Below are 22,833 nucleotides of genomic sequence, written 5' to 3'. Positions count from 1 at the left end.
GCTGGAGAGGTGGCTCAGTGGTTAAGAGCGCTGACTGCTCTTCCTGAGTTCAATGCCCAGAACCCATGTGGTGGCTCACACCCATCTGTAACTCAAGTTCCAGATCTGACCCACTCTTCTGTAGGCACCAGGTTACCCATGGTACACAAATACATATGCAGGCAAAACATGTGTGCATTATAAAATAAAAGTAAACATATATCCTAAGAAACAGAGGGTAGAATATAAACGTAGGGCCTTCATCTATACACAAATAGGACTGTAGAAACAAAGCATACGATCGATGTGTAGCGATGCAATCTGACAAGTTAGTTTCAACACCAAAGGGTCACACCTCCTCTTCTAAAGCATTTTGTTTTGTTTTATATCAACCATACACTGACCATTCCACTACCCTGACCATCCCTACACACCCCTTCTTCACAGAGAAAGGGCTTATTTGGCTCTGTTTGGTGATGGCTGTATATATGCTTAGTGGATGGGGATGTGCACATATACAAGCACGTTTATGCACATGCATATGGAGCCCAGAGGACAGCCTCACATGTGTTCCTTCTCAGGGACTACTTTGTCTTTTGAGCAAGAGTTTCTCCTTGACCCAGGACTCATTTGATTGAGCTAGCTTAGCCAGCCAGCAAACTCTAAGGATCCTCTCAGGTATCTTCTCCCCTAGAGATTATAAACGCCTGGGCACCACACCCATCTTTCTTCATAGGGAGTGGAGAGTAAACTCAGGTTCTATACTTATACAACAAGCACTTTACTCTCTTTCTGCCTTTGGTTGTTTTGTTTGGTTGAATCAGGATTTCCAATAGTTGATGCTGGTTTTAAACTCAGTGTGTAGACAAGGCTGGCCCGGAACTCCTTGTGCTGAGGTTAGAGGCACATACCAACCATCTCTCTGGGTTATTACTATGTTTTGAGTATAAATGATTTTAAGAAAAGAAACGATGGGTTTTTCTCAAGATGGATTATATGTGTTGCCGTCTATGTACAAGCCTGGCTTCCCTTAGTTTTTTAGACAAGTCTCTCTGATTCTGGAGGTCAACCATTTGATGAGGCTCGCTGACCAATAAACTTCAGGGATCTCCTGGTCTCCCTGACTTCCATGGGGCTGCAGGCATGTGCTACCATGCCTGGCTTTTTACCTGAGTTTTGAGAATTCAACTCGGATACTCCTGTTTGCACAGCAAACCTGTTTCTTACTTAAGCCATTTCCCCAACTCAGTTTCTTTTCATTAGAGATCTGGTCTAAAGTGTTTGGTGACAGTAATAGACACTGGCATCCCAAGAGTACTACAAGTACCTAATCTTGTGAAAATGGCCTTCCTCTGTAAGCATTAGCATCCTTGAGTTCCTTCTAGATTACTGCATCAATAATCTGTTTCTTTTCACTTTTTTACAATGCTAGTGACTAGACTCGGAGCTCTACCCTTGCTAGACAAACATTTCTAGTCCTGATTTTCTAATTAACAGATTTTTTAAATTAAAAAAACTTAATGTGCTTACCCCATCCAGGGGGCAAAGGACCAAGGGGATCAAACTCTTTGTTTTGTGATGTAGCAAACAAATCTTGATTCTATAAAAGAAATAAATAATTAAACAAATATAATTCATAACATAAACACATGATTTCAGAGCAAATGTATGAATTTCAGTATGACTTCCCTAGTGTACACAATACAACATATTCTTATAGAATTCACACCTTAGAGAATTTTATACAGTACTAAAATACTTACTTACTAAAAATATCTTTGAAAACCTATGTTATAGCAATAAATGTTGGTTTAAGATATAGCAAAAAGAAAGAAAGAAAAAGGAAAAAAGAAAGAAAGCAAGCACTATGGAATATTATCTAACATTTAAAAATTATGTAAAATTAAAATAGTATGTAATTACATAAATTCTTACCTATAAATTACTAGGTTTTTTTTTTTTTGTGATACAAAGTTTCCTCTACTAGTAACATAAAAATTATACCCCCTACCTCCCCACAAGACATTTATAAAACCAAAACCTAGAGTGGTAAGATAGCTGAAAACAATCTTGCATGTGTACTCAAAACCACAGAGAAACAGGAGACAGATGGAGCTGGGAGTAGAAAGACAGTAAGTGCCACCAAGGGTATTAAGTATCTATTTCTAATAGAAGGCAAGTGAGTCCTGGCGAGATTAAGTAGCTTATTCAAAGTTACTCAAAGTAACTGTGGAACCAAGAACCAGATGTATCTGACTCCCAAGTTATCTGAGAATCCTATGGGAACTAGGGTTGTAAACAGCAGGCAAGTTGAGTAGCCACACTTAGAAAAACAGAAACTAAAATGTAAAACAGAGCAGAGAAGAAGAAGAAAAGAAGAAGAAGAAGAAGAAGAAGAAGAAGAAGAAGAAGAAGAAGAAGAAGAAGAAGAAGAAGAAGAAGAAGAAGAAGAAGAAGAAGAAGAAGAAGAAGAAGAAAGGAAAGAGAGGATATGACTGGCATGGGCTTCTTGCTGTTTAGAAGGCTTAGCCAAGAAGATCTGAAGGTGAAGGCTGGCCTACACCAAGGAAGAGCAGCAACAATGTCTGCACTGGCCCATGGCAGTAGGTTCCCACAAGGACACAAGGTTATGAGGAGTGTAGCAAGCTGAGGCATGGCCAGCACTGGGATCACCTTTCCAAGCACATAACATTTCTGTGGCAAATGATAAGGGGGTATGTGGCTCTGCACCATATGAGCAATGCTTCGTGTCACTTGGTTCCTAAGCCACGTGAGCCCTCAGGCTCATGAAGAAGATGGTGAGGATGTACATCCAAGCAAGCCCAGAGGATGTGTGAGGAGCAGAGATGGTCATGAGGAAAGCAGCTGCCAAGAAGTTCTAAGTCTACCTATCCCTCAATAAACATGCCCCCACACTGTCTCTGATGAAGACGAATTTGTCCACTCAGTAAACAGACACCACTCTAATGATGAGGTCCAACAAAAAAGGCAGCAGAGGCTGGAGAGATGGCTAAAGTTAAGAACACAGGCTACTCTTACAGAGGACCTAGGTTCTGCTCCCAGAACCTTTATGGTGGCTTCACAACCATCTGTAATTCTAGTTGCATGGGGATGTGAACTTCTGACTCTGAATACTACATGTATGTGGTGTACAGATAAACATTCAGGTACTCATACACATAAAAGTAAATAAGGCCCTAAACACACAAACAAACAAAAGAAACAGGCAAGAAAATGGAGGAAAGGTACTCTCTGGGAGGGAAAGGAAAGCCATTTTCCTCTGGTGCAATGTGAAGAAAAGCTTGCACAGTGCTGCGGCACCAGCAATGGAGAGGCTCAGCTTCTCCCGGCCTGCAGAGCTGGTTCTTTGGTTTAAATTCTATCCACTACTGCAACAAACTGATTTGTTTTGACATGAACTATTTTACTTTTCTCAGACACAGTTCTGTGATATTTTATGACTTTAGGTTATAACATTCCTAGCAGCAAATCACACAGCAAGGAAAGCACTGATATATACTTTGTATATTTATCACTATATTTACATTATTAGTCTGAAGAAAAATATGTATTGAATCTATTTGTTTACATTTAGTAAAGGTTTTTTGTTATTTGTTTTTTGTTTCTTTTTGTTTTGTTTTTTGTTTATCTCTACTCTACCCTGACTCAACCCAGACAAGGTGGCTAACCTGGAACTCACAACATAGACCAGAATGACCTAGAAGTCAGAGATCCAACTGCTTTCACCTCCTGAGTGCTGGAATTAAAGCCATGTACCACCATGTCTGGTTATCTTTGGTGTTTTGGGTTTTGTTTTGTTTTGGTTTTGCTCTTGTTTTTTTAGTAGTACGTTAGTGTCTTGAGTTGTCTGGGCTGGTCTTGAACTCTTGAGCTTCACTGAGCCATCTGGTCAACTTCCCAAATGCTAGAGATAATAGGTGAACACCATCAACCCAGCTTTGTAAAGCAAATACTTTGTAAACTTCCACAGAGTAGACACATGTATAATGTAACACTTTGAGGACCACAAGCTCTTCAGCTGAGCAGCACACCAGTCTATTCAGGAGACTTTATCAGTAGGTTGTTAACCATTCCCAACTATGCAACTAAGTCAACCACTCTGGAAATCAATTTGGAGGTTCCTCAGAAAATTGGAAATAGGCTTACCTAAAGACCCAGATATTCTACTCTTGAGAATACACCCAAAAGATGCCCCACCATGCCACAGGGGCACGTGTTCCACTATGTTCATAGCGGCCTTATTTGTGATAGCCAAAAGCTGGAAACAACCCAGATGCCCCACGACAGAAAAATGGGTACAGAAAATGTGGTTCATTTACATAATGGAATACTACTCAACTATTAAGAACGAGGACATTCTGAGTTTTGCAGGCAAATGGATGGAACTAGAAAAATATCATCCTTAGTGAGGTAACTCAGATCCAAAAGGACATGCAGTATATTCTCTCTCTCTCTCTCTCTCTCTCTCTCTCTCTCTCTCTCTCTCTCACACACACACACACACACACACACACACACACACAGAGAGAGAGAGAGAGAGAGAGAGAGAGAGAGAGAGAGAGAGAGAGAGTCTACATAGAACTCAAAAAGCTGAAGGGCCCAAGAGAGAGAGAGAGAGAGAGAGAGAGAGAGAGAGAGAGAGAGAGAGAGAGAGAGAGAGAAAGAGAGAGTGAGTCTACATAGAACTCAAAAAGCTGAAGGGCCCAAGTGAGGACACCTCAGTCCCACTTAGGAGGGAGAATAAAGCAACCACAAGTGGGGAGGGAGGGAAAGGGGATGGGGTGGGAGGAGAGGGGAACATGATCTTGTATTGGGTCGCGGGGAAAGGACTGAAGTCCTGAGGACCAGCAGAAAGAATGGAAACAGGTAACCTTGGGAGGAAGGAGGTTGGGAGGACCCTCCAGAATGTACCAGAGACCTGGGAAGTGAGAGACTCTCAGGACTCAAAGGGGGGGGGGGCTAGATGAAAGGCCCTACAGTGGGGAGAGGAAACTTATTGAATCCACCTCCAGCAGAAAGACAGGGCATCTAGGGAGGAATGGGGTTGCTATCCCACAGCCAAAGCTCTGACCCATAATTCTTCCTGCTTGAAAGAAATGCAGGGATGGAAATGGAGAAGATCCTGAGGAAAAGATGGTCCAGAAACAGACCCCAAGTGGGATCCAGCTCAAGGGGAGGCCCGAGGACCTGACACCATTACTGAGGCTATGAGGCGCTCACCACCCTCCAAAACACCCAACAAACAGCTGAAAGAGTCAGATGCAGATATGTGCACCAACCAATGAACAGAAGCTACTGATCCCTCTGGTTGAATTAGGGAAAAGCTGGAGGAAGCTGAAGAGGAGGGCAACCCTGTAGGAGGACCAGCAGTCTCAATTAACCTGGACCCCCGAGGTCTCTCAGACACTGGATCACCAACCAGACAGTATACACTAGCTGAGATGTTGCCTTCATCACATATACAGCAGAGGACTCCTGGGTCTGGGTTCAGTCAGAGAAGATGCACCTAACCCTGAAGAGCCTGGAGGCCCTAGGAAGTTTAGAAATCTGGTAGGGTAGGTGGGGTGGGGACATCTTTGTGGAGACAGGGGTTCAGGGGGAGGGTATGGAGTGTGGAACAGTCAGAGGGTGAGCCGGGAGGGGAATATAATCTGGAGTGTAAAAATAAATAAATAAGGCTCCCTGAGACTTGAACTTTCAATTTTTCTAGTAAGTTATAGGCAGTTCTACATTTAGAATTGTTTTAATTCTTTTCAAAGTGCTTGGGTTCAATTTTATTAATCTTTTCTCCATGAATTTTAAAGAGTTCTAACTTCTTTTCTGTCTCTTTTTAACATTAATAGGAAAGAATCCATGACAAGATCAATACCTACAGAGGGCAGCACCTGGGTTACCATCCTACTGCCCTCCATTAGTGCTCACACGATGCATGCAATCAGTGTTTGAACACTGAAGACTGCTTGTTTATACAGAGTTTTGCCTGCATGTACACCTGCATGTTAGAAGAGGGCATAGCTCACTGTAGCTGGTTTTGTGTCACTACGCAGTTGCATGAATTGAACTTAGGTCCTCTGCAAGAGCAGCCAGTGAGTGGTCTTAACCTCTGAGCCTTCTCTTCAGCCCAACACTGAAGATTTTTATCAGTTACAATAACCAATAAATCAAACGCTCTTACCCCATAGATGAATCTCTGGTTAAACTGCTGCATTGCTCCCTGAAGTTGACTACGCTGGAGCTGCCACTGCTCATAGTTCCGGACAGATTCCAAGGTTGGCCTCTGCCATGTTGTGGTTCTCGTGAAATGGTCAACATAATAAATACGTCCCATATTGTCCACACGCCGTTCCCAGCTAAACCAGAAAAGAAACCACTAATTTAAGAAAACTTGTAGGGGTTGGGGATTTAGCTCAGTGGTAGAGCGCTTGCCTAGCAAGCGCAAGGCCCTGGGTTTGGTCCCCAGCTCCGAAAAAAAAAAAGAAAAGAAAAAAAATAAAAAGAAAAAAGAAAACTTGTACAAAGCATGTAAGGCTTTTACCTTGAGAAACGACTATTTTTCTCTTTGTACTGACAATGAAATCCAGGGCCTTACACATGCTATTGAGTGCAGTGTCACTGAGCTGCATTCTCAGCTCCTGATTTACCTGAAGTCATTCATTCATATTTACAAAGTGAACTTCAATGTTTCTAAAATTTTGTCCTTTAAAAGCCTGTAACATGGGCTGGAGAGATGGCTCAGTGGTTAAGAGCACTGACTGCTCTTCCAGAGGTCCTGAGTTCAATTCCCAGCAACCACAGGGTGGCTCACAACCATCTGTAAAGAGATCGAAGCCCTCTTCTGGTGTGTCTGAAGACAGCTACAGTGTACTTATATATAATAAATAAGTAAATCTTTAATAAAAAAAAAAAGCCTGTAACATGTATCAGTGAGGCCTTTTAAATGTAATATATATTCAGAATAAGAATCAAATGAAAAAACAGTTTACACAGGAATACGACTAACTTTTAATTTACTTGTAATAATAACTTTTAAGACAAAAAAGGTTTTTCTTCAAATTATTTCATAAGTATACTATACAGAATTACTAAAGATTGATATATATATGTATATATATATATGTATATATATATATGTATATATATATATATTATCAGATTCTTTTGGTGGAGACAAATTAACACTATTGCCAGCATTCCTATAGAGTTTCTCATCAACACTTAATGATATTACCTGCCAATTTAACAAGTCAAACCACTTTTAGGTATGCATTTCTGTAAGGGTTAGTTAATATTTGTTAATATCTAGCAAAGTTAATATTTTTCTAAAGATTCTGCACTTCTATGTATATGCACATGTGTGCTGGTGACTGCACAGGTAAGAAGGTAATGGATCCCCTGGAGCTTGAGTAACAGGCAGGTGTAAACTGTCTCATGTGAGTGCTGAGAAACAAATTCACAAACTACAAGGCAAACTCTCGAAGCCATCTTCAACCTCAGAGACACATACCCCTTACCCCGTATTTGCTACATATTCCCTTTGAATTAAAAAATATATTATCTTTCAATTTTATATAATATATACATTAAATGCTTAGTACCATGTTTACCATTTGCAATGATTTTAGTAAACATTAATAGGAGCTGCAGTTCTTTTCTTGGAATGGAGCCGCTGAGGCAGGTCTTACAGCACAGGCTGGCTTCTAACTTTATGTAGAGCTTTATGTGACCTTGCTCTCCTGATCCTCCAGCGTTTACTTCCCGAACGCTGATAATTCAGACAAGTGCCGCCATGCTTAGTAGAGTTATACCTCTTGAAGAAACTAATTTAAAATTTTGTGGCTCTTAGCTGGCTAAAAAGCTCAGAGAGAAAAGTACAAAGAATAAGAACTATGGAATCTTTAAATTAGACAAGATAAAAAGAAAAGTCACTCTTCGTGGTATGATACACATGCTATGGCAGCACAGGTCTGTAACTCAGAATTTGCAAGGCTGAAAGGCTGAGGCAGGAGGATCAAGAGTCTTCTCAGGATATGCAGTGATGAGACTCTGTCTAACAACAGCAACGACCCTCTCAGCGTGCTCAGAGTTGCTTCTTTAGCTCTCATCCTCCTAGTCTGTGTAGCAAACAAAGGAGAGGAAGCGAACAGGGACCGTGGGAGACCACAGGCACAGACACGATTTGTTCTTCTGGATAGACTGCCATTTTTAAATTCAGACACTTACCCAGGAGGTAGAGGTTCCGGTCTATCCCATGTTGTTCGCTTTTCAACATGGTCTACATAGTAAACACGCCCATGCTGGTCTACTCTCTGCTCCCACCTTAAATAGAGTCAAAGACGAGTAAGAACATTTTGTATTAATTTGGCTTTTTAATCCTGCCTACATCTTTCTACCTTAAATAATCATCTTAAATAAACATAACTGAAGAAAATGAACCTGCAGTCTATACAGGAGAAAACAGAATTAAAATACAGTCAAGAAATGTCATCTAAAAAGAGAGGGAAAAGCCCGAGAGTGATACCAGCTCAGTGAATGAGTTTTCTTTCTTCTGTTTGTTCTGGAAAAAAACATGCATTTCAAAGCCAATCAATCCACCTAGAAGACCAAAGTGTGTCTATGTAATCTGGCTACACTCCCTGAAACTTGAACAACTGAGTTAACTGAAAGACAAGATTTTGACTACAATGTTTAAAAAAGACAGAATTTAAAGCATAACTCTTTATCAAAAGCGTTCTTGCACATCACAGAAAGAGAGCTACAGACTAGCCACTGTAATGCTCTAGTCTTCTGTGCAGGTTTGTTGCCAAAGAGAACAGAAAAGCAGGAAACCATCCAGCTTGTTACTTTCACAATTACTTGCTTATTTATTTCTGTGTGTATGGATGCACTGACTGCATGTATGTCTGTACACCACGTGTGTGCCTGGTGCCCACAGAGGCCAGTAGAGGACATCAGATCCCTTGAGAGAGGAGTTACAAACAACTGTAAGTTGCCACATGGGTGCTTAGAATCAAAACTGGGTCCTCTAAAAGAGCAGCTAGTGCTCTTAATTGATGAGCCATTGTTCCAAACCTTATTTTTATTTTTAATTTTATTTTTTAGATTTACTTTAGTGTGTGTGCATGAGTGTTTTGCCTACATGTATGTATGTGTACCATCTGCATGCCTGGTGCCCACAAAGGTCAGAAGAGAGCACACAATTATGACCCATATAAGTAGTTAAATTCTCATCATGAGTTTAACTTACCAGTCAGCAAATAACTTTGACTGGCATTCTGAGCCCTGAACATTAGTTTTTGTTTTGATATGTGTGTGTGTGGTACTGAGGGTAGAACCTGGAACTACACACATACTACACAAGTTTTCTACCACTAGGCTATGCATTTATCCCTGATTGAGCTCTCAATTTGAATATCACAATGTATATAATGTTAAAAATAGGAGTTGGGGAGATGGCTCAGTGGTTATGAACACTTGCTATTCTTACAAAGGACCCCAGGCTCAGAACTGGCTGTAACTCAAGTTCTAGGGGTCCAGTGTCCTCCTTTATTCTGCAGGCACCATCCACATGTGGTACACATACAGACAAGACAAGCAGACTTCAATTTAAGAAAACATTTTAAAGTACAAATTAAAATGGTATTATAGAACTAACTTATCAGTTTACATTATTATATTGCTATGATGATTTTATAATGAAAAATAATTTGAGAATCTGCTTTTTCCCTACCTCATATAACTCGTTTATTACTTGGCTTTTGTTAACTTTCTATGGTGGTGGTGGGTTCCTCACTAACTGTTTGTTTTCCATGTGTACTGGGCAAACTTGGGCAGTAGAAGCAGAAGGGTCGCTACTTCAATGTTACCACAGTGAATCTGAGGTCAGTGAGGGCCACATAACAGTCCACCTCAACACTTGAAAAAAAAACTGGAGCCAGAGTCTCACGCTGTACCCCATGCTGGAACTCACAACAATCCTGCCTCAGACACCCGAGTGCTGAGATTCAGGCGTGTGCCAAAATACCTAGCTCAGTTTCCCTACTTCCTGCAAGAGGAGCAAGCATTTAGAATACAGTAAGCTTTCCTGGATTCCAAACTCCCCGAATCAATTACGATTACCTAAAAAACAATTATGGAAGAATATACTATAATCTTTTTAAATTAATGAGCACATTCAAAGGCTTAGTAAAAAACAAATATTAACCGTTACTTACCCAGGCGGGAGGGGAGCTTGACTGACAGTATTCAGCGGCCTAGGGCCTGAGCCCCCAGAGATGGTTAGAGGAATTATTAACCCAGATGCTGCTCCTTCCGATGCACTTGAATTTACATTTGTATTTGTGGGTGGCAAAGAGCCTGTGCTAGATCCATCGCTGTCAGAGTTCGTGGATGGTGAGCCATTGACAGAAGCTATACAAGGTTGGGTAAAAGAGAAGAAGCTTTTGCTTTCTAAAATCTAACCAGCACAGAATTTTAACTTAAAACTTAAAAGGGAGATGACAAATAAAACGGGTCTCATCAAATTACACAACATATACTATTCTAAATTCATAACCATATAAATAACTGTTTGGTTGGTTTTCCTGGTACAAGGAACTTGTGTATAATAGACAAGATACAACTCCTAACCCAGTAAAAACTTTTAGAATAGGAAACCATGGGTACCACTTTCCCGATCCTTAAAACTGCCTTCTCTATGTGACCCTGAAGATATGAGACTAATAGACTAATTTCTGATATTGGTAATGAGTGTACTGATACCTCTGATAGCTAATTAGAAAATGATATAACTATATAAATAATATTCATACTCTTATTACATGAAATATGTTCATTTAGTGAACATTTTTTGCTTTAAATTTGATTATCTTTACTAGTAAGCGTGAACGTTTTATCAGATTTATTCACTTAATTTTTGTGTGTTTGACTTGCATGTATGTCTGTGTGCACCACATGTGGTGCCTGGAGAGGTCAGAGGCATCTCCTGAAACAGGAGTGATGGGTGCTGGAGATCGAACACAGTTCCTCTGCAAGAGCAACAAGTACTCTTTAACAGCTGTCATTTTATTCACCCCTGCCCCATCAGCTTTTTAAAACATAGAATGGACTAAGCAACTAAACTCTTCTGTATAAGATATGTCACAGCCATCAACCACCCGGTTTCACTCTAACTGCACCGTACTGTTTATACTTTATATAACACATGCTAGTTTCATTCATCCATCCACTCTTTCTACCCCCACCCCTGACAGGGTTTCTCTGTGCGGTCTTGGCTGTCCAGGAACTCAATCTGATGGCCAGGCCCACGTCAAGCTCCAGAGATCCACTTGCCTTTACCTCCTGAGTGCTGAGATTAAAAGTGTGCATCGCCGCCACCTAGCATTATTTTCATTCTTAATAAAGTACTGTCTAATGGAACTTTATTCCTGAAAGAAAAACTTACAGAAAAGGCAATTCTTAGATGCCTATGGAAAGACCCTTCTCAGTTTTTAAGTTTTTAAATGTAAAAATGCAGAAGCCATATAATATGTGCAATCCCAGCACTTGAGAGTTGAAGCAGGATTACTAGGTTGGAGACCAGCCTATGCTACAGAGTAAGATTCTGTTTAAATAAAATACCAATGACCGAGGTTGGGGATTTAGCTCAGTGGTAGAGCGCTTGCCTAGGAAGCAAGGCCCTGGGTTCAGTCCCAGCTCGAAAAAAAAAAAAAAAAAAAAAAAAAAAAACCAATGGCCTCCCTGACACCTACCTGATAATCAGTCCCCAAACAGAATAGTATTTAAAAACACTAGGCATGGCAGTATTTTTTTTTTTTTTATTTCAGAGCTGGGGCCTTGCACTTGCTAGGCAAGCTGCTCTACCACTGAGCTAAATCCTCAACCCTGGCAGTATACTCTCTTGATCCTAGGCTGAGGAAGGAAACATTTGAGGCTAACAAGGGCACCATCTGGAGGCTCTCTTATTAACCTTTCCTACCAAAAAAACCCCTATTATTTACAAAACAGCACCAAAGGCTGCAATACATACCTGGTCTTCGTGGGGTGGGTGGAGGTGGTCTTGAAGGTCTAGGAGGTCTAGAAGGCTTAAAACCACCATTTGAAAGGGATGGAGAATTGTTCCCATTGGCCCTCTTGTTTTCCCCTGAGGCTGCAACCTCAGGGTCTTCTGATCCATTTGTGCTCACTCTGGATAAAAAGAAAACCACCTAATAATGTCATTTATTAAAAAGACATTTATTAAAGAGAATCCTTAAACAATGTAACTTTTTTTTTTTCCGGAGCTGAGGACCGAACCCAGGACCTTGAGCTTGCTAGGCAAGTGCTCTACCACTGAGCTAAATCCCCAACAAAATCATACATATTGCTACCGTGAGGACACATTCTCACAATTCTCTCTTGAGAGCCTGCACTCATATCTTGATGTGTACTGGCCTTTCCTAAGTGCCAGACAGGGCTACACATGCCTACAAACACAGCACTCTGGAAGTAGAAACAGGAGGAATTAGGATGTTCAAGACCAACCTTAACTACAATAAATGTGATTCTAACAAGGCAGAGTTCTAGTTGCTCTGACAGAACCACACTACAGACTTTGGTTTCCCTAAAGACTTTAACAGTGTGTTACTTTTCTTCCCTGCTGGGAATGGAACCAGCTTTGGGCTCATTGGGCAAGTGTTCCAGCAACTGAGTTACATCCAAGCTCTTTAAAATATTTTTAACATGAAAACGTCCACGCATTACATAGATAGGTAACATAGGCGTTTGCTGTACTAGTCTACCCAACTTCCAAACCGTAATACTTTACTCTACTTCCTTTTATACAGCACAGTCTAGCCTTAAACCCAGATAGTCAGAGTTGGTCTTTGAATGCCTGACCCTCCTGACTACTTCCCAAGCACTGGGACTCCAGGCCTGTCCCCTGCTTGGCTCCTGCTTCATCTGTTCTCCCCAGCGGCAATGTGATCAGATGACATGTTCTTTCTCTAATGACTTTTCTTATGACCCATGACATTGCTTTTTTGGTTCTCGTACTTTTTAAAGATTTATTTATACGTAATTACCTGTGTCTGTGTATAGGCACATATATTTAGGTAGGTGCCCACAGAGGCCAGAGATCCCGTGGAACTGGAGTTACACACAGTTTGTGAGATACCCAACATGTGTGCTAGCAGAATGTGCTTTTGTTTTTTTTGTTTTTGTTTTGTTTTTGAAAGAGCAGCAAGTACTCCCTACGCTGAGCCATCTCTCCAGCCCCTTGCTATAGTTTTTGTTTCTGTAGAAACTAGATTTCACGTAACTCAAGCTGGTTCTGAATTACTAATCCTATTCTTTCTCCCAAACTGGATTATAAATGTGTACTAACACTACCAACTTTTTAATGATTATTTTTTTAAAGACAGAGTTTCTCATTTAGTAGCCTAGGTTAGCCCAAGTCTGGCCACCTAAATGCTGGGACTGTATAGGTAAGTCAGAATACTTAGCCCATAACATATCAATCTGAATCTGAAAGTCAGTAATTATTCCCATGTGTTATGTATGCACTTGTGCATGCATATAAGATGTGTTTACATGAGTGTCTGTGAAAGCCAGAAGAAGACATCAGATCTCCTGAGCCCACTTTCCAGCCCCCTGAACCTGAAGTTTAAATGAATGGACTAAGTTAACTCTTTCTCTTTCACGCCTATGTCTGCATGGTAAGCAGTCATGAGCTCTTACCTTGTTTCATCTTTGGGTCTGCAGCCAGCGTCATTCTGTGTAGCACCTTTAACATCAATAAGTTTAAACAAAATGAGATTCAAGAGAATAGTTTTCAACTTAAACTAAAAGAAAAGAAAGCAAAGCCTTTTATTAAACTACTAAATCTTTCTAATAACAAATATAAATCCAAACATAAACTTTAAAAGGAAAATATGATCTTCAAATCCTTCAATTCCATACAAGTGCATATCAATATTTAGTGGGAGGTTAGCTACTTCTGCATTTTCTTGAGATCTATTTATGGCTCTAACTCAACAAGCTAGCACTGGACTCTGCACGCCTCTCCTCAGCCTTGTAGGATTAGAGTTGTGCATCTTCATACACAGCTTTTAACCATTTACTTTATCTGAGACATGGGAGAAAGTTACTAGTCAACAGTCAATATAAAAATAACTCCAAAATAACAAGGCTAATAATAACAACTCTTTATATAAAAATAGCTTGGATAAAAATCAGAGAAAATGAAAGACACAAAGAATTCTCTGAGAACAAGACTGTCTGAAAAAACAAGTTTCAAAGAAACCAAAATGAATGCTATAATATTCATACATTCTTCCAGTTTTATTCACAGGAAGGACTCCTAGGATTCTGTCAGGACTGCTGCTAGAGGTAAACACCAAAATCAGTCTGTGGACACTGAAAGAGACAGAAAACTGAAAACCACATAGGGCTCTAGATGAACATGTTAGGAGAATTTCCTGCCTGTAGGAGTCTCCCCATCTGGGAGTGGAGACCCCTAGTGAGCTTGCTGACCCAGCGTTCACTGTCAGGAGAATTTCAGGAAGGAGTATGTGCCCCTTTACCTTGACTGGTTAGCTCTACTTCCAGGGGTCTGACTGATTGTACAATTGATTAGGTAGTGGAGACCTTCGAGAGTGTGTGTGTGTGTGTGTGTGTGTGTGTGTGTGTGTGTGTGACTTTGTGACGTATTCATTTAGCTACCTATTCTTACTTCAAGCCAGATGACAAGGTATCCTCGGATTGGCTGCCTGTAGCTGTGGTTGGCTGATCAGGTTCCTGGATCCAGGTTCTTATTTCTAAGAAATAGAAATTTTGGCCTAGTCTCCCAACTGCCAGTTTGCAGCCTGTCATGGAGTCATCTTTGCTCTGGCTAACTCAGTCCTCTCAGACTAGATGCAACTGGCAAAAGCACAAAACTCCCAAAACACAGTCATGACTGCAGTAGTAAATCGCTAGCATACCACGCCACAGCTACTTGTAAACTCATTACAAAGACACTGATTCATAACCAGATTATGCCACAGCCTAGCAAGGGTGGTAGAAATCTACTGTTTCCCTTTTTATTTTAATTTATTTTATGTATGTGAGTACATTGTAACTGTCCTCAGACACACCAGAAGAGGGCATTGGATCCCATTACAGATGGCTGTGAGCTACCATGTGGTTGCTGGGATTTGAACTCAGGGCTTCTGGAAGAGCAGCCAGTGCTCTTAACCACTGGCCATCTCTCCAGTCCTTTTTCCCTTTTTTTAAGTACTAATGATCATAGAGAAATATACATTTAAAAATGATACAGTGGAATGAATAAATGTGGAATTGTTTTGTAATTGAAACTGTATTAAAATCTACAGTATTAAAAACAAGCTAGGGGTTGGGGATTTAGCTCAGTGGTAGAGTGCTTGCCTAGTAAGCACAAGGCCCTGAGTTCAGCCCCCAGATACAAAAAAAAAAAAAAAAAGAAAAAAAAAAAAACAAAAAAAAAACCACCAAAAACTAGCAAACCATGTCACCTCAAAAACATGCTAAATATGGGTTGGCAGATGACAGACAAAGGTGATTGCCACCAAACCTTACAACTTGAGTTTGAACCCTGGAACCCATCTGATGGAAGGAGAGAATGACTCACAAACGCTGGCCTCTAACCTCCATAGTCTCCCATACTCATACACACACATACGTAATTTTTATAAAAAAGCATTTACTATACACCCAAAAATGGTGAAGAACCTCATGATATATAAGATGTTTCTACAAACATAAAATGGTGCTGCTGGGAGTTCTCTGGAAGTTGGCAGTGAGGTGCTGAGTGACCTCTAGCAAAGTAGTAAATTTCCCATGTGGACAAATATACGTGAGGAGTTCAAGTCCCAGCATGTCAGCTTGCCCAAGGATATAGCCATGCTAGTCCTAGAATATATCTGATGTCCTGCATCTGATTAGAGATATCCTGGCAGTCAGCAAAGTCAGGAATGGTGACCCATGAACTAGAATCTCACATCCTACTGTTTTAGCAGCCATTACCCAAGAAGTCAAAGAAATGAAGCTGTGAACACCACCTTTCGAGCTTTACATAACTGTTCTTCCTCTCTAGCATTTTTCTGACAGTGTGATTACGTTGCTTTCTACTTCAGTATTTAAAAGACGATCAATATACATTAGAATGTGCTTGCACTGTTCTTGAGTCAAGCCAATAATACCATAGCCCTGTCATATGTGTGTGACTCTAAAGCCAGTGTGCTCCAGATCCAGCAGGCCACATGTGCTATATTCAGGAAGTGTCCAAGATCAGTTCACAGCTGTCACAGGGAAAGTCTGAGTTTCTTGTGGTGGTTTTTCTTATACAGGTGTTATATTTATGGTGACATGGATTTATGTTTCATTTCAATACATTGGAAACTTCCCGTTTTATCTGATAACCTATTGCATGTTACAAGACTGATTTAAAGAGGAGAATTCATAATCTTAAAAAAATAAGCCAAACCAAAACCATAACGGTGTAGGTCACTTGGTAGAATGCTTTCTTATATTTTTGGTTGTGAGCCTAGCCTTTAACGGCTGAGCCATCTCTCCAGCCCGGTAGAACGCTTTCTTAATATACACAAAACCCTGAATCTGAGCCTCAACTTTGCATATACCAGGTGTGATAGTTCACACCAGTTACCTCATCAAGAGACTGCAATTAGTTCAAGGTCAGTCTGGGACACATAATACATTACAGGTCAACCTGAGCTCCAGTGTGAAACTATCGCAAAATAAAATGAAACAAAGCTTTTCATGTGCATCATCTCTTCTTTAAATTGTTGATGGGTTGGGGTTTTAGCTCAGTGGTAGAGCGCTTGCCTAGCAAGCCAAGGCCCTGGGTTCGGTCCCCAGCTCCGAAAAAAAGAAGAAAAAAAAAAAAAAGAAAGAAAAAAAAATTGTTGATGATGCACAGGACGTAAGTGGAGTGAGAGAACTATGCCCCAAACAATGTAGCATTGAGTACTAAATCAAGCCAGTACCCCATTTCTCCCATAAGTAAAAATGTCACCAGTTGGAGTAGGGTAGCTCAGCAGGTAAAAGTGCTTGTCACGCAAGCCTCACCACTCATTTAATGTCTGGAACTTGCATGAAAAATCTAGACACAGTGGTGTGCACCCATAATCCAGTACTTCTAGAGCAAGCCTGGAGACAGACAGAAATGCCTAGGATCTCCCAGGCCAGCTGCCAGGAGTATACAGTAGAGCACCAGAAGAGGCCCTGCCTCACGTAGGCAGAGGTGAAAACCAACCACAAAAACTGTCTTCTGACCTTTACACATGCTTTATAGTAAATGGGCAACACACACACACACACACACACCCCATACAAATACACACTCACACACATGCACACGTACGTGCACAAGTGAACGTGCACGAATAAATGAGAAAGTAACTTGAAGATGAGCATGGTGATAAGAAATCTTATCAAAGTTCTAGATGCACAGGTTTTATCCACAGGAAGCTCTGGGAGATCTACAAAGATCTCACCTAAGTAAGCTAAATTAACAGAGTCCTCCCACCATAAAATAAGTTCCTAAAGCAACTTAGCAAACTTCTTATTCCTTGGCTGCCTGGCAATCTCAGAAACAAACATAGCTTGATTTGACATATCAGACCAGAAGCAGAACGCAGGTTCGAAACACTTTTATCTTGTGGCAGTTACCAGCTTTGAGGTCAGTCAGAAAGCCTCAGGCCAGCAACAAGGTGGGGAGTACTGAGCCAGTCACTGCACTGGGCTGGGGACCCCAGAAAGTAGAGTCAATGCTTTTTGGTTGCAGCAAACCCTGGTACTAGTTAACAAAAAGACATTTTCTCCAAATCAAAGAATTCTCAAGTTAGGCCTTTAAAATTTGGATAGACCAAGATAAATGGGAAATTTGCAATCAAAGAACATAAAATAGAAACCGAATGAGCCCCAATGAGGGAAAGAGAAAAATCATTTCTAAGTCAACATAGTGTTGCATGCCTATAATTTTAGTATTCAGCACTCAGAGGCAGACTCAAAAGACTGCTGCAAACGTGAGGCCAGCCTGATGCTCTATTTACATGGTGAGCTCCAGGCCAGCCAATATTATATATCAAGATCTCAAAACACCAAAAAATTTAAAAAAATCATTTATATCTTCAAAGGGTTTAGATAGAATTATTAAATAGGAAATATAGAGGAAAATCAGATCAAAAGAAAAGAAAATTAGTGTACTGGGCATGGTAGCATATGATAGTAATCCCAGTACTTGAGAATCAGATAGGCTGCTGAATTTGAGGCCAGGGCTACTTAGGGAGACCTGTCCCCAAAAACTAAAGATAAGGGCTGGGAGTGGAGCTCAGAGTACTTGTCCGAAATGCCAGCAGCCCTGGGACTCACACCTAGCACCCATAACACACGAATGGAATGTGTGGTGCACATACCTTGATCCCAGCATTTGGGAGGCAAAGCAGAGGACCAGAAAAATCCAAGGCAATCCCGAGTTACAGAGTGAGCATGAGGCTTGTACTACATGAGGCCCTATCTCAAAACTAAACAAATCTTTCAACATCCCCACACAAAGCCAGAAAATGTGAGACTAGCTACACAAGCACTAACAATTCCACTTACGAGTATATAACCAAGATAGTAAAACACCAGAGAAAATTTTCCTGAAAGTTAACAGCATTAGTTATAACTTAGAATAGCCAAAAGAAAATTCAGCTAAATGCCCACCTCGAGACGGGAAAATTGTAGTGTATATGTCCAGTAGGATGTCAGCTACCAGCTCAGAGAGGGGGATTTACTGTGCAAGCATAAGGACCACTGCGCAGAACCTAACGTGCACATAAAAGCCACACCACGTGATCCAGCACATGCTATAACCACAGCACTGAGAAGGGAGGAAACAGGAGTTAGTGCTGAGCTTGCTGGTGGTCAGTCGGTCAAAATGCCAGAGCTCCAAGTTTAGCAGAAGATGTTGTCTCCAAAGAACAAGGAAGAACAATAGAGGAGAAAAGCCACTGTGTTCTACCTGCAAGTGCATAGCTGAACACACATAGATGTGCACACACATCACACGCACTCACAAACGTTCAGCTACAATTTATTATGATGTAGTGGTTAACTTTCATTGCCAACTTGACTAGATTAAACAATGCTTGTGAGGTTAGTAAAGCACACTCTGATGGCAAAGATGACGAGCTCGTCTGACTTAATGGAAACATTATGCTGGCCTTCTTAAGAGGTTGTGGGAAGCAGGAAATGGGGACTTGATGAAGGAGGTCATAGGGCAGCAGTGTCCTTAAGAGAACGTGTTTACTTGGCCTTTTCCTATATTCCTTTCTCTTAATTCCTGTCTTCCATAATGTGAGCTACTTTATTCTGTCATAGTCTTCCCTGTTGTGATGAACATATACTTCTGAAAGCAGGAATCAAAATAAGTAATTCCTTTAAATTGTTTATGACAAGTATTCTGTCGAGGGGAGGGGGAGGGGAAGAGGGAGAGGGAGGAGAGAGAAGAGAGAACCAACTCTTCCAAGTTGTTTTTGGACCTCCACATTAGTGCTATGACATGTGAAGGCATCCACATACACAAATAAAAAAATGTGGTTAAAAACCCTTTTTTAAAAAGAGGACTGCTTCAAATTTAAGACCAACACAGGGTACAGGGCAAGTTCAAAGACAGCCAAAGCCACACAGTGAGGCAGGCCCTAAAATAACAACAATAATAAAACCTAAGGCAGGCATAGTGGCTCATACTTAAAAATCCCAAGGTTCAAGAGGCTGAGACAAGAGGATTACCTTGATTTCAAAGTCAGCCTGGACTACAGTTTGGGACTGTTTCAATGTTACCCCTACCCCAAATAAAAATGTCGGGTATGTGGTCAATGGTTTAATGCTTGCCTAGCACAAGTTTAATTCTACGAAGAGCTTGGGGTTTTCTTCTCCTCATGGTATTTTTTTTCCTGTATTTTAAACTTTATTATTAAAAATGTTTCAAAAGTCTTTTTAAAAAAGAATAAAGAAGGGGTTGGGGATTTAGCTCAGTGGTAGAGCGCTTGCCTACAAAGCGCAAGGCCCTGGGTTCGGTCCCCAGCTCCGAAAAAAAAAAAAAAAAAAAAAAAAGAATAAAGATCTCTGTACACACACTGTCTTGTCTTAGAGTAAACAATCAACAAATGGCAGCTGATATATCTGGGCAATTCAATTCTAAACCATTCAAACCTCTTCTAATTAAATTCTTCCAATTAACACCTCTCTAAAAAAATCAGGTTAAGTTATTTTCCCATTTGAGCTGAAAAATGTTAATATATAAATGTCAACTTCTATAGAAAATAAACAGTAAATCTCTAAGTATGTGAGCAGTTTAGATTTGAGCATGACTTTTGCATTAAGTGCCAGCTACTGAGAAAACTAGCCTACAAACAAAAAGCTGCACGTACCCAGGGTTAGGGCAGTTAAAAAACATGACTTATTTCTATTTTATCTTTTGTTGTGTGTCTGAGTCTGAAGATGTAATTACTACAGATTTCCTGTGAACAACATTCAGCTGAAGTTCAAGTCTGAGGCAGTATAACCATTTGTAAATTTTTCTTCTACTTTGTAATTCCTTTAAAAAAGGCAGGGAGGGGAGGGAGACACAAGAAGTTTCAGTTGGTTAAGGCACTTGCCACCAAGACCTATGAGCTAAGTTCAGTGCCCAAGACACTCAAGCTGTCCTGACGTCCACATGCAATGCACACTCACACAAGTTCCTGCTATAAAACAAAGCTGTGAGCTAAAGAGGAAATCAATCCTCCACTAGTGCACACCAGAGGGTATCAGAACCTGACAGGCAGACTGCTCTATAAATCCGTTCTAAGTAAAGTAGTCTGCTCAGACTAAACACCAAGCTATTACTTTATGTTCCATGTCATAGGGCCTTTGGAAATCTGTGTTAAAAGCAAAATTAGAGACAGGTATAATGGCACACTCCTTTAATCCCAGCACTTGGGAGGCAGAGGCAGGTGGAGCTCGGAGTTTGAGGCCAGCCTGGTCTACGAACAGTTGGAGCTACATAGTAAGACCCTGTCCAAAAAAGTAAAGTAAAGAAAAAGATAGAGAGGGAAGGGGAAGCAGGAAGAGGGTTGAAATATTAAACATGATTAAATAAGTTTAGCATATTACTAAATGAGAAAAATATCAGTTATGAATATCCTGGAAAGGTTTTACTAAAAGCACTATCAGATAATCAGGGATCACTAGAAACTTCTTCATTGTGGTTAATTCCTCTTTAACACAAACCAGTATATCCTATAAACTATAAAATGTACCAGCACACAGATAATTAATCAGGCTTTCTACTGTATTATCACAAAAGCTATCTCTGCAAACATGGCTCGCAGAATGAGTAGAAATGGCTAATGTGTTTAGTTTGTACTGACTATCTTGTACTACCAAGGAGCTGAAGTCACTTAAACTCACTCAGACACTGAGGTAGATGGTTTTATTCCACCGTTGGCAGTGGAGGGATGAATCTATGAGGACATCATGAATATATCATGAATGTCTGAATAGCATTCAGGATGTACTTTATCACTCAGTTCAGTAGTCACAGGTCAACTAGGACTCAACTTTTACTCACCTAACTCTAAAAATTCTTAGAAACGCTGCAACAAATAGTATTTAATGTGATCAGCATCTTTTCATTATTTGTTTACTTTATTTTGATGCTGGGGTTGAATTTAGGGCCTCACACATGTTAGGGAGTATTCTACCACTATATTCCTAGACCAATGCCTTTTTAAAAAGAAAATAAACATTTTTTAAAAGAACAGCAATTAACAATAATTTCAAATACCATACTAGCCATTTTCGTCAGAAGAATCACAAAGTAGTAACTGAACTGGAAATGCTGGCCTATATCTGCCTATAATCCCAGCACTTGGAAGGCCGAAGTTAGAAGACAGGAGTCCAAAACTAGCCTAGTACTCCAGTCTAGCAGTACTGGAGAGATGGCTACACAAGCATGAAGACCTGAGTTCAGCTTCCTAACATCCATGTAGAAACCTGGAGAGGCAGCACATGCCTCCCAGCACTGAGCAAAAAGGTGAAGGCAGGTAGATCCAGGGCTCTCTGGCTAGACAGCCTAGACAAACTAGATCATCATGAGAAATCCTGTCTCTAAAGAACACAGCAGAGGGGGATGGAGAGAGGACTTGGTGACTAACAACATATACTGCTCTTGTGAGGGCCAGAGCTAGATTACCAATGTCCCTACTAGGCAGTTTACAGTCCCCGTAACTCTAGCTCCAAGAGATTCCAGGGGAACCTATACACATATGACTTGGGCTCACAGACATGCACACAGACAAATAGACACACACAGAAAGAAAGAGAGAGAAAGAGAGAGAGAGGAAGGGAGGAGGGGGGAGAAGTCTATATTATAATATTGTCTTCAAAGGGGGCGTGAAAAAGTAGCCACTTACCCTCTGAGCATGAAGTTTCACCATTAGTAACAACTTCAGCTTCTACTTGCAGCCCATCAAGACAAACTGACAAATCTCCCATTGTCTCTGTTGGCTCTTTGTCACCTACAAGCTGCAAAGTCATAACTACTTCTTCAACTAAAAAAGAACAAAAATTATTTAAGAAAGATCACTCTTTCCTATGTATAAAGTATTTTACTTGACAAAGGATTAAGGACCTTTGAGACCAGAACATTGCTTCCCCACCCCACCCCCTAGACCACTGCTTTTTAAAGAGAATGAACTTCACCAATATATATAACATTTACTATGTGTGTGTGTGTATGTGTACATGTACACATACACATATATATGTATATATATATTATATGAATCATTT

At 40.5% G+C, this 22,833-nt stretch overlaps 1 protein-coding gene across 1 annotated transcript in view; it reads right to left on the bottom strand.

The window, feature by feature from the left end:
• Itch (itchy E3 ubiquitin protein ligase) overlaps positions 1–22,833 on the bottom strand; it is an 88,107-nt gene that overhangs the window by 32,783 nt on the left and 32,491 nt on the right. Inside the window, exons 6-12 of the mRNA XM_032904513.1 lie at positions 22,455–22,592; positions 13,714–13,759; positions 12,026–12,183; positions 10,212–10,407; positions 8,221–8,316; positions 6,176–6,350; positions 1,510–1,579 (exon numbers count right to left, since the gene is read on the bottom strand). Of these exons, the coding sequence (XP_032760404.1) occupies positions 1,510–1,579; positions 6,176–6,350; positions 8,221–8,316; positions 10,212–10,407; positions 12,026–12,183; positions 13,714–13,759; positions 22,455–22,592 (879 nt within the window). The remainder of the gene's footprint in view (positions 1–1,509; positions 1,580–6,175; positions 6,351–8,220; positions 8,317–10,211; positions 10,408–12,025; positions 12,184–13,713; positions 13,760–22,454; positions 22,593–22,833) is intronic.

Source organism: Rattus rattus, chromosome 5, assembly GCF_011064425.1.
Source record: "Rattus rattus isolate New Zealand chromosome 5, Rrattus_CSIRO_v1, whole genome shotgun sequence".
In the NCBI taxonomy this organism is placed as follows: domain Eukaryota; kingdom Metazoa; phylum Chordata; class Mammalia; order Rodentia; family Muridae; genus Rattus; species Rattus rattus.
Note: the sequence above shows the minus strand (reverse complement) of the source record. Positions and strands in the feature narration are given on the sequence as shown.